At 39.4% G+C, this 17,952-nt stretch overlaps 2 protein-coding genes across 4 annotated transcripts; one reads left to right on the top strand and one right to left on the bottom strand.

Moving 5' to 3' along the window:
- The first annotated feature begins 963 nt into the window (after positions 1–963).
- LOC100261591 (polyadenylate-binding protein-interacting protein 11) lies at positions 964–14,223 on the top strand. 3 transcript variants are annotated; one of them, XM_010661916.3, is made up of 12 exons: positions 964–1,288; positions 1,385–1,453; positions 1,541–2,150; positions 2,323–2,433; positions 2,529–2,573; positions 2,662–2,734; positions 2,824–2,936; positions 3,044–3,103; positions 3,202–3,249; positions 3,350–3,418; positions 13,693–13,754; positions 13,875–14,223. In XM_010661916.3, exons 3-12 carry the CDS (start codon positions 1,593–1,595, stop codon positions 13,930–13,932), a joined length of 1,197 nt encoding a protein of 398 aa, XP_010660218.1. In that variant the 5' UTR covers positions 964–1,288; positions 1,385–1,453; positions 1,541–1,592; the 3' UTR covers positions 13,933–14,223. The 3 variants fall into 3 exon arrangements, with proteins under 3 accessions (XP_010660218.1, XP_059598767.1, XP_002272303.2); XM_059742784.1 differs by having other exon boundaries at positions 967–1,288; positions 2,326–2,433; XM_002272267.5 differs by having other exon boundaries at positions 967–1,288; positions 1,385–2,150.
- A 1,049-nt stretch (positions 14,224–15,272) lies between these two features.
- On the bottom strand, positions 15,273–17,952 carry LOC100256495 (alcohol dehydrogenase-like 3). The gene is made up of 10 exons (XM_002272312.4): positions 17,836–17,952; positions 17,598–17,734; positions 17,461–17,510; positions 17,044–17,372; positions 16,572–16,654; positions 16,385–16,460; positions 16,189–16,250; positions 15,951–16,046; positions 15,621–15,782; positions 15,273–15,518 (listed from the first exon to the last, which is right to left on the bottom strand). The coding sequence occupies exons 1-10, from the start codon at positions 17,912–17,914 to the stop codon at positions 15,408–15,410; spliced, it is 1,185 nt and encodes a 394-aa protein (XP_002272348.1). The 5' UTR covers positions 17,915–17,952; the 3' UTR covers positions 15,273–15,407.

The following is a 17,952-nucleotide window of genomic DNA, read 5'->3' as shown; positions in this document are numbered from 1 at the left end:
ATTTAAAGTTGTTGAAAAAAAGAAAAAAGAAAAAAGAAAAAAGAGATGAATTTTAAAATCTTTTATTATAATTGTTTTTAAGAACAATTTTATATTTTTCAAATAAAAGCACATTTGATAAAATAAAAAAACACTATTTTCTAAGTTTTGTTTTAAAAATAAAAAATATGATATTTTTATAAAATATCTTTTAAACGTTTATAATTATTTTCATTTGTTTACTAAATGTTTTTTTTCTAAATAATTATATAAATATATAAAATGATTGAAAATAAAATATTAAATATAAAAATTATTTTTAAAAATGTTAACAACATATTAAAAATATTTGGATTTCTAAACCATAGCATCTCAATGATTGCATTTCCAAAATTTTGAAGTGACATTATAGGGAATATTATTATAAACTTTAAAACCAAAGAGAAGACATGTAAAAATCAAACATATTTAACAAGAATCCAAATTTATTTTTATTTTTAAAAATTAAAATTAAAATTCTCATTAAAATTACTAATGAAAAGCTAAAAGTAATAGTTTAAATGATATTTAATTTTCCTTCTCCATATGAAATCAAATATCACAATTACATCACCTCATAAGGAAAATGGAATATTTTTATAAATTTTTTTTTCCTATTTTTAATATAAATTAAAATTGGATGATAATAAAAAAGAATTTATTAAATTTAATTTAATTTTTATTCATTTTATTTTTGTCAATTAATTAATTATTTTTTATTACAGTCAATGATTACGATATGATTAACACGAGACATTTGCGTAATTTCGTATTAACATCCCGGCTAATCAGACAGCACTCATTGAGAGTACAGCTTAGAACACAAAGATACTCGCTTCCGATACAAGCCACATGCCGATGCAAAACGCCATCCGATCTGGACACTGAGTCCGAGGACTCCAACGAAAACACGAAACTACCCTCACAGCGACTGGTCTTCGTTACCAGCGTCTCAGTGTGTGTTGGCTCTACTACGCCTCTACCCAGGTACGCAGTACGGTGAGGGAGTTGGTGAGCAGCATCATCGCGCATGCAGATTTGGATATATCCACCAATAATTACTCGCCACGTCATGTGTGGACACATGACATGCATGCCATATGGCACATAGAAGTCACACCCCAGGGCATACGCCCAACATATGGGTCGAACCCCGATCATCGCCATCATATGACGATGTGAAGCTGGTTTACACATTCGATCCGAAGAGCTTATTCGCTCTCTCGTCGAATCACTGAAAAATTTAAATAAAATCAAACAAAAATTAAAAGTAAGAAAGAAGAATGTTTTTTTTAATACTTGTTCTCCAGTTTTATTTGTTGGGTTGAGTTGTGATTAATTTTTTTTTTTCTTTTGTTTCGTATAGTTTTATCCGTAGCGATCTCGATGCGTTTTTGGAATCCATCAATGGAGACGATTTGGAGTGGTGGTAGAGGTACGGCTTGATTTAGGAATGCATTGTGTGGTGTTTTCTACTTGATTTTAGGGCATTTTGGTTTTGATCGATGAATCGTGGAGTCAGGTGTTAAGGAGTTGTCGAGATAAATATTTTTTTTTGTTTGGGGGATTCGATCATGGCCGTTGTTGAGAATGGTGGAGTGGATTTGGGGATCAGCGTTGGCTCGTCGAATAGGAACTTCGACGCGGCGGCACCGGAGCAGAATGTAAGCGGCGATCAAGAGCATCTGGTGAGGGCTCGGATGGTTGATCCGAGTTTACATCAGAACAACAACGGTAACGGTCCGATCCTGAGGCCGCACGATCAGGGCCTATACATGAAGGTACAACAGTTTCAGGAGAGGGGGGCTGCGCCCCCTGCCCACGTTAGCAGTCACAAGGCTCAGGTGGCGTCGGTTCAGCACAACCTTGACCGCTCGCAGAAGATCGGCGTTCAGAATATGCAGGTGGGGCCGGTAGCTGCGCAGCATCGCTCCAATGGTGGTCATTTGCAGAGGAATGGGGACTCTGGTGTGGATATGAGAGAGTTGCAGGAGCTATTCTCTAAGCTGAACCCCATGGCTGAAGAGTTTGTTCCTCCATCGCTTGCTAACAATGGATTGAACGGTGGTTTTTACTCTAACGGCTCTGAGACGCATAACAATACAAGAAATGGACAAGTTAATGGTCGACGGGTATAACCTACCTCTGATTCCTTATTTTCTGTAATTATGTGGTGAGGGAAAAAAATGGAATGCTTAAGAAACTAACCCATTTTTAGCATTTCCATCCATTTCTTCCTTTTCAACAAATGGAACCTGTTCATAATACCATCTTTAATCCTGGTGTGCTTTTGGTTTTGTCTAGAAGAAAAATAATTTCGGACAAGGCAAACGGAGGATGAATAGTCGAACAAGTATGGCACAACGGGAAGAAATCATCCGGAGGACTGTGTATGTGTCCGATATTGATCAGCAGGTATATAATTGTTCTGGGTTGCCGCTACTATTCTCTTTTACTGGTTTTAGCGTGCATCAAATGTTTGACCTAATTATTGGTAATTATGCCAATAGGTTACTGAAGAGAAGCTTGCAGCTCTATTTATAACTTGTGGGCAGGTATTGATGCTTTTTGCTGCTTTTGGGTGGAGATTATTTCATTACTTTAAACAGAATTAGGTTACTGAAAAAGGATTTACATATGAAGGTTGTTGACTGCCGTGTATGCGGTGACCCTAACTCAGTTCTGCGTTTTGCTTTTGTTGAGTTTACTGATGAAGGTAAGTAATTAACTTACCTAAATTCTATATGGTGCATAATTCACAGGTTTTTGGTTGTTTATTTGACTCTGGGTATTTTGGTTATGCAGAAGGTGCACGGGCTGCTTTGAGTCTGGCAGGGACAATGCTTGGATACTACCCTGTGAGGGTGCTGCCATCTAAAACAGCCATTGCACCAGTTAACCCTACATTTTTGCCTAGGGTGAGAAACTTTGCCATTATGATCGTTTTCATTTTCCAAAATTTGAAAATTGGAGTTTTGGTGAAGTTTCTCTCCTAATAACATGATGTTGGTACTTTGGACTTCAGAATGAAGATGAACGCGAGATGTGTGCAAGAACAATTTACTGTACAAATATTGATAAGAAGGTACTTTTTATGTTTCTTTATATTGAATGTGCTCCGGTGTAGGACTAGGAAACACTTTTTCTTTTCAAATCAATGTTGTATTTGTTTGTTTAATGCAGGTCTCTCAAGCTGATGTTAAACTCTTTTTTGAATCGGTCTGTGGAGAGGTTTGTAATCATGCCTGTCTTGAAAATGAAGTTATGTTTCTTAACATTGGGCTGTTTTGGTTGAGAAGCATAATTTAAGAAAACATTTTGTATGGTGCAGGTTTATCGTTTGAGGCTTCTTGGAGACTATCATCATTCTACTCGCATCGCATTTGTTGAGTTTATAATGGTAATTGGCTGTTTCTCTTTATCTATTTACTTTAAGATTGTTGTTGGATCATTAAGATGACATGCTGATAATTTTACTGGATGTATAGATTTCCATTTCTATGTTCAGTATTTTGCGGTAGGTTTAATAATCATTGTCCCTTAAGTTCTGTTATCCTTTTGTGTGCAATTGACATGTGATTGTTGCTAGCTTCAACCTGGTTGAATAAGAATTGAGGACAACTTGTTTTTTGGCAGTCATGATTCCTCTATCCTGGTAGTTTTTCAAAAAAGACCACTAATGGGTATGGCGATAGCTAGAATGTATATAGGAGAAAATATGGTGGTGAAAATGGGCTTTTAAGGACTGTAATTGTCATGATATGAATTGCTTGGAGTATTTGGCCATAACCATGGTCCAATTTTTGATGCAGAAATTAGATTGAAGTTATCTCCCCAGTTGGCTATGCTAGATTTGTTTATAGCATAATAAGGGTCTGTAAATGCTCTTGTGTGTATTTTTCAGGAGTTTCCATATACCCATCATTATCATAGTGTCCTTTGTAGAGCTGAAAGGGTATGGATATATAGGGACTTGGGTTGATGAGGCAAGTTTGAGCTTTCGCATTGCGGTTTGTGTGTGACTGTGACACCATTGTCTCCTCCTAGGCCAATGAATACTTTTCAAGCAATATCAAGGGGATTTTTTTGGGGTCTTTAAGAGTTGAGACAATGAAGATCAAGTTGATTAGGTTTTTTTTAGGGGAATAATGCTTATGCAAGTATATTGGAATTTATAGCTAGTAGGCTAAAGCCTTAACAAAGCTCTTTTTAGATTGTCATTTTTCTTCATATCTTTTTGTCATCTCTAGAAAGATTTGTTTATGGTTGGAAAATATTCGAAGAGATTTCCATTTTTGTTTTAGGGTGGGTGGGGGTGGTTAGGGTTGGGGGAGGAGACAAAGCTGCAGTTGGTGAATTGGTTTCAGTAAATGGTGTTGGAGATTTGGAGCATTTGCTAATGAGAGTGACTCCCTTTGGAAGTGGGTTGTTTTCCCTTGTTATTCTCAATAGCCATTGCCAAGGATGCATGGCTAATCAAGGGGTGGGAGTAGGAAGGGGAGGGTGGATGTTGGAACCCCATGGTCACAAGATAGATCCATGATCAGGAGCTAGAAGGGGTGGAAGCCTTTTCCAGAAGATTGCAAGGGTAGGCAATTTGTAGGGATATAGTAAATAAGATGATTTGGTTGAACTCAAAATGTGGCAATTTCTCAATTAAATCTCTTTGTTCCTTATCTAATGAAAGATTAAAGGCATCCCCTACAAGCATGATTTGGAATCCTTGGGTCTTGTTGAGGGCTGGCTTTTTTGCTTGGAAAGCTACATGGGAAAAGATTTTGATGTTGAGACAGGAAAGATTGGAGAATTCTGAATGGATACTATTTGTGTAAAGGAGAAGAAGAAATGGTTGATACATTTTTCTTCATATTTCGAAAGCAATCATGCCATGACAACTAATTTATGCACTATTTGGGATAGAAAAGGTGATGCACTCCTTAGTAAGAGATGTTTTTTTTTGAGTTGGTATGGATTTTTTGTCTGGAAGAAAATGGAGAAAGTTTAGAAAGTTGCTCCTTTGTGCTTATTTTTGGACCATTTGGAAGGAATGAAATATGAGAGTTTTTTATAACAATGAAAAAGCATATCAAACTAACAAATAATCCTTTATGTACAATTTTTCAAAGTGGATTAGAGTATACATAGTTGCTTCTTATTTGTAATGGATTTTATTGATTGACTAAACTCTAAGTAAGACACGAATTATTTTTTGTTTATCCTTTCACTTTGGTTGGCCTTTTGGCACTTTTCTATAAGCTCTAATAGGAGTTCCTTTAGTCAGGTTGGAAAGATTTTTACTAAATAATAGATACCTTGATCCTCTAAGCTACTACTACCAATGATCTCAATGGGATTTGTCTTATGGATGCTGTAAGGAATTGTCGTTGTATGTTTCCATACTCTATCTAGGCCATGGGTTGACCCTAAATTGATTCTTTCCATTCTTAGTGATGTGAAATTCGATTTATATATGTGCTTCCTTGGAAATTGGGGTAATTATTACAAGTATATCATGCTGATGTTGCCTTTTCATTGACCATAAGAGAATAACTTGTTTTTGTCAAACTTTTTGCCATTTGTCTTTTCATTTGATGTCAATTGGAGGTTATATATGGTCTTGGGTTCGAATCCTTCTATTAATGATACCCTAAATTTACAAAAAAGGCAATATTTGATGAAGGCAGTTCCTAGGGGTGGAAGAGTTCGGTTTGCTGTGGAGTCAAAATCTTTTGAGATTTTGATTGATGAGTCAGGTGATAAATTGAGAGGGTGCATTTGGGAGAGATGCAAAGGTATAACATCTTGGATCAGATTTGGGGACGTTAGTCTAAGTAGGAGTTACAGGCTGGTCCCATGCATGGGAGGAGGAGGGTAGGAGTTACAGGCTGGAGAAACGTTTAAATGAGGCGGGAAGATTTATCTTTTGCTCGGTCCGTGATGTAGAGGCAAAACGTTTTTGCTTAATCTTCCTAGAAGGGAAGGGGCTGTCAGGTGGGTGGAATATTTTGGCAGAGAAGCTGAGAGTGTTGGGAGTAGTCCCCATTGGAAGCTTAAAGACTCCTCTGTTTAGAGAGGTGCAGAAGAAGGAATTGGAACTAGAAACAAGGACCTATGCGGATGTAACAAAATCTAGAGCGGGTAAAATAGGAGATAAGGTCTGGTTGGAGGTGGGAAGGAGGGTGAAGCCAGAAAGAGTTGAGCTATTGGATCGATGTTTAGTGGGCAGGTGGGAAAATGGAGTGAATCCATCACTAGAGCTGGATTTTCTGAAGCATTGGGCTGGTCAAGCTTGGCTCCTAAAAGGTAATTTGAACATAGATGTTTTGGGAGGAGGGTTCTTGCTCTTTGAGTTTGAATGTTCAAGTGAGGCTGAGTGTGTCTTGTCGAGAGGGAAGAGAAGGGTGAAAGACAATGAATTAATTCTGGAAAAATGGCATCCGGAGGTGGGTTGCTTGGGTAATAAAGTCATGGTTAAAGAGGCTTGGGTGAGAGTGGTGGGCCTTCCCCTTCATCTATGGAGTTGAGAGATGTTTAAATTGATTGGGGATGGCTGTGGTGGTCTGATTAAAGTGGATGAAAAAACGGTTTCTATGGCCAATCTTCAATGGGCTAGATTGTTGGTGAGGGTGGAAGGAAGGGATTTCCCTTCCTCAGTTCAACTGGTGGAGGGATCGGGATGTTATTCAATCCAGTTGTGGTGGGAAGTTCAGCCCTGGTATTCTCAGGTGATGCCGGCGGGAAGCGGGTGCCGGAAAGGTGATACAGAGATTGAAGATGAGGAAGGGAGTGGTTTAGGTGACGTGTGCAGAGGAAACGTGTTGGAGAAGGAGGCGCAGCTTGTGGAGCAGATGGGAATTCAGAGTGAGCCGCCCTGTGGAAGCTCCTCGAAAGGAGCTACAATCTTCTCTATGGAGCCAGCTGCAAGGGGGCCTAGTGTGGAGGAGACTGATGGAGAGGATAGGCTAGAGAATAGGGGTCAAGGAGCAGGTAAAGTGGCCATAAGGGGTGGTGTTGGGTTGGGGCTTGCCGCCATTAAGGTTGGGCCTGATATTGGGGAGGCCCAGATTAGAAGCAGGCTTGGGGTAACGAAGAGCAGTCTAGATTGTGAGGAAGCCCAGTTGTTTGGGCCGGAGGAAGCAAAGCCCATTATATTAAAAGGATGGCAGATGGGCTGTGAGGAGAAGCCCTTTTATATCAAGGGCTCCTTAGTGGGCTGGGAAGGTTTGGCCGAGATGGGCTGTGGGCTCGTGGAAGAGGGTTTAAAAGGTATTAGGGCTTTCTCTCTCGTTGACGAAGTGGAAATGGGAGCTAGGGCTATTGAGGAGGATTCGCGGGCTGGTGTTAGAGATGACGAGGGAGTCGCCTGCTGTCACAGAGGGGATTAGAGGGCTTTTGAAGATTTTTCAATGGTGTTTAAGGTATGGTTAACCAACGACGCTCTAGCAGCCGAGGCATCCAGGTACGAGTCAAATTTTGTGGAGGTTGGGGGGGTTCGGGATTTCATCTCTTCTTCTTCTTCTTCTGGGTGTGAGAGGGCTTTGGTGGTGAGGGGCTCTTCGGGATTAGACGAGACTGTTGTTGGTGTTAGGTATCAAACTCCGTTGTGTGCAATGATGAAAGATGGCAGCCCGTGGATGATGGACTCGGTGAAAGAAAATTCTAAGGGCAATAATATGTCAGATGTTGTTGAGGTGATGCAAGAAAGGGTGGATCTTGGGAATAAGTGGGATGAATGTAGTTTGGTGAAATTCAGTAAGGCATTGGGGTTCTCGACTGAAGGTGTTGAGGGGGAAATCCTACAGTTATTGCTAAAACTAAAAACTAGAAGAGACCAAGGCAAGAAAAAGGGAACTTTAGGATTGACAAGGTTTGATCGGGAAGTAAAAAAGCTAGAATGTTCGATTAATTATGATGGTGAGAGCAGAAAAAAAGGGTCGGTTAGAAGAGGAGGGGACAGAGCTTTGTGTATTAAATGAAATTAAAAATTCTATCATGGAATGTCCGTGGGGTGAATGACAGAAATAAGAGGAAACTAATTAAAGCCTTAATTAGATCCCAAAATGTGGATTTAGTCTGCCTTCAGGAGACTAAAATGATTGAGATGTCATTAGGGGTAGTTCGGAGCCTAGGGGTGGGGAGATTTTTGGAGTGGGGAGATTTGGATGCTAGGGGAGCAGCTAGAGAGGTGGTAGTATTCTGGGATAACAGGGTGCTAGAGCTAATGGGATTGGAAGTGGGACTCTTTTCCATTTCCTGTCGTTTTAAGAATGTGGAAGATGGATTTAGATGGACTTTCTCAAGAGTGTATGGCCCTACGCTAAAAAGATACAGAGAAGCATTTTGGGAAGAATTAAGGGCCATCCGTGGGCTATGGACTGATCCATGGTGTATTGGAGGTGACTTTAATATGATCAGGTTTCCGAATGAGAGAATAAGAGGAGGTAGAGTGTCTTCTTCAATGAGAAGATTCTCGGAGGTGATTGATGAGCTGGAGTTGAGGGACCTCCCCCTTCAGGGGGGGCCATTTACCTGGAGTGGAGGTTTGAACAACCAAACTATGTCAAGAATTGATCGTTTTTTGGTGACGGAGGACTAGGAGAGCTACTTTAGCGGGGTGGTGCAGAGTACACTGTCCAGGCCAGTGTCGGATCATTTTCCCATCCTCTTGGACGGGGGAGGGGTGAGGAGGGGGCCTGTCCCCTTTAGGTTTGAAAATATGTGGCTTCAGGAGGAGGGTTTTAAAGATTTGCTTGGTGGGTGGTGGCAAGGTTTAAGATTCAGTGGTTCCTTTAGTTTCATCCTTGCTGAGAAATTGAAGGCACTGAAAGTCATCTTAAAATCTTGGAACAAAGAGGTTTTTGGGAAGGTGGGAGTGAATAAGAAGTTGGCTTTGGATAAAGTGGATTTCTGGGATAATCAGGAGAAGGGACGAGTTTTATCCATGGAGGAGTTGGAGGCTAGAAAGGAGGCAAAAGAGAATTTTGAAAAATGGGTTCTCATGGAGGAAATTTCTTGGAGGCAAAAATCAAGAGAGGTGTGGTTGAAGGAGGGAGACAAAAATACTGGTTTTTTTCATAAGATGGCCAACTCTCATAGAAGGAAAAATTGCTTGTCTAAATTAAGGTGAATGGAACTTGGTTAACAGAGGAGCAGGAAATTAAGGGAGGGGTGGTTGGAGCATTTAAGAATCTTTTGACTGATCCTGGTGAATGGCACCCATCTATGGATGGTTTGGCTTTTAATAGGATTGATGGTGAGGAGGCAGCCAGGTTGGAGGAGGCGTTCATAGAGGAAGAGGTCTTTTCTGCTTTATCAGATATGAATGGAGACAAGGCTCCTGGCCCAGATGGCTTCTCTCTCAGCTTTTGGCAATTTAATTGGGAGTTTGTGAAAGTAGAGGTTATGGGCTTCTTTAAGGAATTCCATGAGCGTGGCAGATTCGTAAGGAGCCTTAATTCAACTTTTCTGGTCCTTATCCCTAAAAAGGCGGGCGCGGAGGATCTTAGGGATTTTAGACAGATAAGTTTGGTAGGGGGGTTGTATAAACTGTTGGCAAAAGTGTTAGCTAACAGACTTAAAAAGGTCATGGGGAAGGTAGTGTCTTCAGCTCAAAATGCGTTCGTTGAAGGTAGACAAATTCTAGATGCAGCCCTAATTGCCAATGAGGCAATTGACTCAATGCTGAAAAGTAAGGAGAACGGGGTGTTATGTAAGCTGGATATAGAAAAGGCTTACGACCACCTAAACTGGAATTTCTTGTTGTCGGTTTTGCGAAGAATGGGATTTGGGGAGAGGTGGATTGGCTGGATATCTTGGTGTATTTCCACAGCAACTTTTTCGGTGTTAATCAATGGTACTCCAGAGGGCTTCTTCAACAAATCAAGGGGTTTGCGTCAGGGAGATCCTCTTTCTCCTTATCTTTTTGTGATTGGAATGGAGGCCTTTAGTAGGCTTATTCATAGGGCTATGAGAGGGGGTTTCCTTTCAGGATGCAAGATAAATGGTAGAAGAGGTGACGGGACGTTGGTTTCTCATTTGCTGTTCGCTGATGATACTCTAGTTTTCTGTGATTCATCCCAAGATCAGATGACTTATTTAAGCTGGCTGTTGATGTGGTTTGAAGCCTTATCAGGTTTGAGAATCAATTTGGATAAGAGCGAAATCTTGCCGGTTGGGAGAGTAGAGAATTTGGAGTTGTTGGCTCTTGAGATTGGTTGTAAAGTGGGTAGGCTGCCAACTTCTTACTTGGGGATCCCTTTGGGGGCGAATCATAAGTCCGTGGCCGTTTGGGATGGAGTGGAAGAAAGGTTTCGGAAAAGACTTGCCAAGTGGAAAAGGCAATTCATCTCTAAAGGCGGGAGAATGACCCTTATCCGGAGTACCTTATCAAGTATGCCTATATATTTGATGTCGTTACTTTGAATTCCTAGAGCGATTAGTTTAAGATTGGAAAAAATTCAAAGGGATTTTTTATGGGGAGGAGGAGCTTTGGAGAAAAAGCCTCATCTAGTAAAATGGGATACCGTGTGTTTGGATAAGAGTAAGGGTGGTTTGGGAGTTAGACGTTTGTCTATTCTCAATAGGGCCCTCCTTTGTAAATGGAATTGGTGCTTTGCGAATGAAAGGGATAATCTATGGAGGCGTGTCATTAGTAGGAAGTTCGGGGAGGAAGAAGGGGGGTGGTATTCTAAAGAGGTCAGGGAGGGCTTTGGAGTTGGTTTTTGGAAGGATATAAGGAAGGAAGGTGCTCTTTTGCAAAACAGGGTGGGCTTCTCTGTGGGGAATGGTAGAAGGGTGAAATTTTGGAAAGATAATTGGTGTGGGAACTCCACTCTCTGTAATTCATTTCCCTCTTTGTATGCCTTTGCATCTTATAAAGAGGCTTGGATAGATGAGATGTGGGATCATTCTGGAGGTGAAGAGGTTTGGAGTCCCAGATTCTCTAGGCCCTTTAATGACTGGGAGGTGGAGGAGGTGGAGAGATTACTTGTGATAATTCGGGGGAGGAGGCTTAATCCTCTTGCGGAAGATTGTTTGTTGTGGAAAGAGACAAAGGATGAGATTTTCTCAGTTAAATCTCTTTATAGCATTTTAGATTCAAGAAGAGGTGTTCTATTCCCTATCAACATTATATGGAATCCTTGTGTGCCTACTAAAGTGTGTTTCTTTGCTTGGGGGGGGTAAGGTGTTAACTTTGGATCAACTCAAAAAGAGGGGGCGGTGCTTAGCCAACAGATGCTTTCTTTGCTGTGAGGAAGAAGAATCTGTTGATCATATTCTTATTCAGTGCTCCAAGGCTAGAGTGTTATGGGAATTATTATTTGCTCTTTTTGGTGTTTCTTGGGTCCTTCCTTATTTGGTTAGAGATACCCTTAGTGGGTGGAGTGACTTTAATATGGGCAAGAAGCGTAGAAAGGTGTGGAAGGCAGCCCCTTTGTGTATCTTTTGGGTGGTGTGGAAGGAAAGAAATAGGATTGCCTTTGACAATGAGGAGCTCTCGATGAATAGGTTGAAAAATTCTCTTGTTTGTAATCTTTGGGTGTGGTCTAAACCAGTTGTAAATGAAGGTCCTCTCTCTTTACTCGGTTTTTTTGATTGGCTAGGTGCTAGGTGAGGGCTGGTATTGTATTTCTGCTTCTTTTTGTGCCCTAGGGCGTCTCTTGTATACTCCCTGTATGTTTTTGGGCCTGCTTTATGGGGCTCCTTGCTAATATATGCTTTTTGTGTGTTTGCCAATCAAAAAAAAAAAAATGAAACCCTAAATTTACTTTGTGCAAGTTGTTGCGGGGCGATTAGTACCCCAAGGTTTCGGTCCCCATGGAGAGTCCTAAGTGCTTGGCCATGAGAGGTTCTTTGGTTATCAAGAAAAGAAAAAAAAAAGAGAGAGAGAGAGATTGATCCGATATGGAGTTTTCATTTTTTTGATAGATAAAATAGAACATATATTAATAGTTCCTAAAAGGAGGTGGAGCATAGTACACATGAATATACAAAAAAAATCCCGTATAGGCGAGAAGGTTAAGAAACAAAAAAAAACTCTCTCCTTGCTTTAAGCTCAATCAGTCTACAAAATCTAACATAGAAGTTGTTGTGGTCCCCTATATACCACCCTAGCCCAATTCAAAAAAGTATACATATAATTGGATCTGACTGCTTAGTTGGATTGCTCTGTATCATTGAAAGCTCTTCTATTCCATTCCCTCCTATGAGTCCACATCAAGCACAAGTGAGCGACTCTCCACGCATTTTTCCCCCTTTTTCCCCATGAAAGATTCATGCTAACCCAATAGATTCCTTCTAACTGAAGAAAGCATCATTGACTCCACTCCAACAAGAGAATAAATTGGGTGCCATACCATTTTCACTTTTAAGCAATGCTTTTCCTGAATGTTTTTTTGTTGGTTTTTTTTGTTTTTTGGCTTTTGTATTTCGAGAATAGTTAACCGTTCTAAAACATTGAACCAAATACGCCCTGTGTTTCTCTTGAGAACTTTTATTCTACTCCTAAAATTCATCAGAAATAAAACATGGTTGGCACATTTTTGAGTGTTGTTTCAACGAGTTGGTTTAGAGGAGGTGACAATGTTTATGGTAAACTTTGTTGATTGGTTAAGCTGAGATCAAAATATAAACTAACATTAATTACAACTCAAGGAGGCAAAATTTCAGCAAAAGCTAAGATGGCTGCCACTTAATTAGCTAAGCTTGGAACCCACCGAATGGAGCATCCCAACTCAGTTGCAATATCAAATATTTGGCATGGCCGTCTGTCTAACCTCCATGAATCTCTTTTCTTTTTTGGCATCCATAAACTGACAATATCCTATCAAAAATAAATAAAAATAAAAAATAAAAATCTATAAACTGACAATAGCAGAATGTCCTTCCACTACAAGATTGGACAAGCCCAAAGCTTTAGCTCCATGAGGCCTTCAAGTAAAGTTAGACTCAATAGCAATGCCCAGACCCCCCCAGGCTTAGTGTAAGCTTTTGTTACTCTACCGAAACGATATCTTATCATTCCACCAATTCCAAGATGCCCTGGAGTGCCTAAAGAACATCCTTGAAAGTTCAAGTTAAAGGGTCTTTCATTCGGCATTGACGATACTTTGTTACCTTCTTTTGCTAGGGGCTATTAACATATTTCTTTGCTTGCCTATGAAAAAAGGGAAAAAAAAAAGGTGGATTGCAACGTGTAGTTAAAATAGTATATTTATATGCAGATTTATACACACAGGTATGGATGCTGATTAAAGAATGTGTTGATACAATATTAGAGTAGCATTGTACAATTTATTTGAAGTGGCTTGGGCTTTGGGTTGTTGGATCAGATAGGTGTTGTTCCCAACTTCCCAAAACAGTTGGGATAAGTTTAGATGAGTGACACTGACAGATTCTTCCCTTTGGGCTCCTGAAATACTTTTTTAAAGAATAATTTTAAAAAAAATTGTTTAGTATAAATTATTGGGTTAGATATTGAACTTGTGGGAAGATTTACAATGGTTGCTGTAAAAATGAGGAATTCACTGATGAGGCAAGGGACACTGCTGGTACATGGATTGCCATAATATATGATGATAGTCAAGATTTTGATGAGCGAGTCAATCATTTTGCAAGTCACCCCTATAAGGATATATGATAATAGATCTGCAATGTATGTTGTTACTCTTGCAGGCTGAAAGTGCAATTGCTGCTCTCAACTGCAGCGGTGTTGTGCTTGGTTCCTTGCCGATAAGGTCAGATTTCATTTTGTCTTCTCATTTCTGTTTTCAACTAGGAATTTCATAAGAAAATCTTTGTACCATGTTTGCTTGCTTTTAGTTTCTAAGCCAACCTTTGCTGTTATGTATAATCAGGGTAAGCCCGTCGAAGACGCCTGTTCGGCCACGTGCTCCTCGTCTTCCTATACATTAATCATCTTTGCAGGTCCAGAGACTGATATTAGTACCCAATTTATATATTTAAATACACACACCCTTGTAAAGATGTTTACCAATGCTTCTGGTCGATCTGTTTCATATATACTCTTTTATCTTTTGCTACTTGGCCTGGGATCTTTGTGATCCATACAGGTTACGTTTTGTTGCTCTAGCACGTGTAGAGTTGGATGGAACTTCGAGGTTTCGGAAGATCTTATGTATGATTGCGTCTTAACATGGACTATCGTGAATGTCCCCAAAATCAAACCCTTTAAGCTGTTCTCAACTATCTTCTTGTTGATTTATCATGTTCTTATCATGTTGTTTTTTCTTTTTGGAGTGTTGCCTGAAAAACATACACTGAACTCTGCCACGTGTTCTTATGTTTTGGAGCATCAAGCCGAGAAGTGGCTGACTTGCCATAGCTCATTTTCATGCCAGGTTTGGCCCGTTTCGGAGACTGGAAGGACGAGTCCATGATAGATTTATTATTTGTGTATAATCAACTTAAGCATATAAATCATCTCTCATGGACAACAAAAATTTGGGTTGTTTGAGATGGATTAATAACCATACTAGAGAAGGATGAAATCCAAGGAGAAATGAATAGTTTTCAAAAATGCTTCTTGAAAACAGTTTTTAATTATTTTCAAAATAAAATTATGCCTAAGATCTCAAATTCACAGTTTGTTTTTCATAAATGTACTATATATTTTATAATGTAAGGGTTTTTAAATACCAAAAAAAAGAAGTAAATTTGATGGGTGTGGAAAAAATTATAGTTTTTTATTTTTTTTCTTTTTTTTCTTTTGACATGTAAATGGAATGAGAATGAAAGTAGATAAGAATGAAATACAGTGAAAAAGAAGACGAATTAGAAGAAATTGAAATCTTTACAAAGGTAGCTTTTGGTTTTTATGAAAATAAATTTATGTAGGTTTTTTTCATTTTTATTTTCTATTATTTAATAATTAAAATTCATCCTAAAAGCAAATATATTAAAATATATTTATTTTGTAATATTTTATAAAATATAACAGAAAAAATTTAAAATCCTTCCATAAATTTTATTCTCCTTTTATGTCAAACATATATTAATATTATATAAACAAATAAAGGTTATAAAATTAAAATTAAAATTATATAAATTTTTTTTAGAGGAATTCACTAAGGGGGACAAGGTCCTGAGTTGAAGACATGAAGGTTTGTGTAGGTTTTGATGGGTATAACCGTATAAGACATTAAGGAGTAAACTTAACCAAATTAAGTCATTTTGTATTTATCTCCTTTTAAATTTAGTGAATTTATCAGATTTAAGAGAAACTATGGAAAATATAAGAAATTGTGATTTTTCTTTATTCCACGCAAGAGTAAGAGTCCAATATCACCACCCATTTTTTATTCCACGCCGTATATCAGTGTTTATTTGCATATGCAGTTGGGTACTGATCAATGCCCGCATGGTACAGCTCAAAGGTGTAGAACGCATCTCAAGGATTTCCCATCAGCAAGCAGCTGAAATGCTTCATTTATCTTCTCAAATGGAAGCTCATGAGTGATGAACTCGTCCAAATTCACCACCTGAATTTAACCATAAACATGACATCAGCTGTACATATAATATATATGTAGAAAGCATTAGCCATTAGCTGATGTATAAAAGGGTATGTGAAAGTGACTGACCCCGCGCATGCATTGTTGGGCAAAATGAGGAAGCTGGGTCTTCCCTTTGAAGTCTCCGAACACTGATCCTATAATCCTCCGACCATCAAACAATTCCATAGGATGGATAGGGAGCATCCTCGGAGTTGGATGAATTCCCAGAAGAACTGTCATACCCCATCCCTGCTATACAAAATTTATCATGTAACCCACCCAATTCATATTCTTTACAAACATACGCTTTTAATCTCATTCTAGCTGACAGTATCAAGGGCACTTGAATTATTAGGAAGATATGTATATATGTATAGATAGAAGAGTAGTTGCAATAAATGAAAGAAAGCAACATACCTCATGGGTGGACAAGAAGGCCTCCCTCAGAACGTCCAAATTGCCTGCACATTCAAAGCTGTAGTCTACTCCTCCTCCTGTCATTTCCTGGATTATCTGCTTCCACAATTATTTATGTGTGTTGATTAATTAATCTTCAATTTTTCAAGTTGTTTCGTAGGTCCAAGATTCATGGTCCTCCAATTCTAGATTATTCAAATGGTTGGTTCATTAATGGCTATGTATGTATAATACTAACCTCATGCACAGGGTTCTTTGAATCATTTGGGTTGATGAAATCAGTGAGCCCCATTGCTTTTCCTATTTGTAGACAGAGAAAGATCAGAAGAATTAGACCGAACCCATCAAACGTTGAATCACCACTTTTACATATGTTTGACGCTACTGAATCCACTGTTCAATGGTTCATCTTTTTCTATAAAAACACTAGGCACCTTTGATAAATTTGTTTGGGTTGATATCAACTCCTATTATTTTTGAAGCTCCTCTGGTCCTTGCTCCTTCAGCAGCCTGCACCATTGAAAACCGCCAAGGTTATCAGTCACAATCTCTGGAATATTTCTCAGTCATTTAGTATCTGGCATTGTTATTAATATATATGCCTAGGACTTTCGAACTTACAGCAAGACCAACTGAACCCAGCCCGAAAATCGCCACACTCGACCCTGCTTGCACCTTGGCAGTGTTCCATGCAGCTCCAAGCCCTTCATCGCCCATTTTATATGGCCATTGCCCAAACACAATACAAAGTTAATAAAATTTCACTGCAGTTTGCTAGTTTCCTCGTCAATTATAAGAGAACACAAGGAAAATGATACAGGTGGAGGGTACTAAATGAGATGATCTTAAACAAAATTTGAGGGAGGTTTTGGAATTATTAATGACGGTATGGGAGGATCTTCTAGTGACCCACAGGAAAGAGATGGAAAGTGATTAAAGAGGTGTAGTTCTTGTGATCATGACCTGTATCCATTGCTATCTATCCACATCTACCATTAATTCATTGTCGCATGGCCATGAACCAGAAGGGACAACATGAACATTTTTTTTAGTAATATTCATCATCGTCTTTAGTTGGAAAACCTTTGATTACCAGAAGAGACGCCACAGCTGAGCAAGATCATCTTCTTGAGAGGAGCCTTGGAGTCGATCTTGACGACGCAGGCGGAGTGAAGGACGGTGTACTCGGTGAAAGTTGAAGTGTTGAGAAAATGGAAGATGGGTTTCCCATCTTTGGTGGAAAACCTACAGTTGCCGTCGTTCACCATCACGCTCCTCAGCGGATGTACCCTAAACCTCTCACAGAGATTAGTTTTGTCGCACTTGCAGTAGACGCAGTCCCCACACTCCCCATTAAAGATTGGAATTACATGGTCACCTTTCCTCATGTCCACAACACCCTCTCCCACACTCTCAACAATTCTGCACCCCACCAACAGGCGACAGCTACATCACATAAAAGTACTGGAAACTTTTGTTGAATAGACAAGCAAATATATAGATGTCTTACCCGGCAGCTTCATGGCCTAAAATCCGAGGATACACTCGGTAAGCTTCGCTCTGTAGCAGCAAATACATGGAGGTGAGCAAGTTAGCCAGAGAATTATAACTGAGTTGTGAATTTTTATGGAGGCTTGGCATATATACCTCGCCCTTCCAATAGCTGAGATCAGTGTGGCAGATTGAAGTATAGAGGATCTTGACTCGAACCTCCATTTTCTGAGGGGGATCAACTTGAATTTCCTCTATGACAAAGGGCTGTCCCGGACCCAGCACAACAGCAGCTTCAGCCCCAGAAAAAAAAAAAAAAAAAAAGAATTATTTTCTTGAATTATTCATCAAATTAACCAATTTGATTCTGTGATATCCCTGCTTAGACACTCACCTTTGCAAGTGATGACCTTCCCAGTGGTCTCACTTTCAGTGTGGACGCCACTAACCGACTCACCCTGTGGCTTCTGCATCTCTCTATGATCTCTGCAGATATCAAAATTGACAGAGA

This window comes from Vitis vinifera, chromosome 2 (assembly GCF_030704535.1).
Source record: "Vitis vinifera cultivar Pinot Noir 40024 chromosome 2, ASM3070453v1".
NCBI lineage: Eukaryota > Viridiplantae > Streptophyta > Magnoliopsida > Vitales > Vitaceae > Vitis > Vitis vinifera.
Note: the sequence above shows the minus strand (reverse complement) of the source record. Positions and strands in the feature narration are given on the sequence as shown.

Bases quoted from the DNA above. Each gene is read 5' to 3' on its own strand.
- LOC100261591 (XM_010661916.3), top strand. From the start codon at position 1,593: ATGGCCGTTGTTGAGAATGGTGGAGTGGATTTGGGGATCAGCGTTGGC. The intron at 2,151-2,322 runs GTATAACCTACC...GGTTTTGTCTAG, and splicing joins GACAAGTTAATGGTCGACGG to AAGAAAAATAATTTCGGACA. The intron at 13,755-13,874 runs GTCAGATTTCAT...ATGTATAATCAG, and splicing joins CTTGGTTCCTTGCCGATAAG to GGTAAGCCCGTCGAAGACGC.
- LOC100256495 (XM_002272312.4), bottom strand. From the start codon at position 17,914: ATGCAGAAGCCACAGGGTGAGTCGGTTAGTGGCGTCCACACTGAAAGT. The intron at 16,461-16,571 runs GTAAGTTCGAAA...TCAATGGTGCAG, and splicing joins TGGGTTCAGTTGGTCTTGCT to GCTGCTGAAGGAGCAAGGAC. The intron at 15,519-15,620 runs GTCAGTCACTTT...GGTTAAATTCAG, and splicing joins CCCAACAATGCATGCGCGGG to GTGGTGAATTTGGACGAGTT.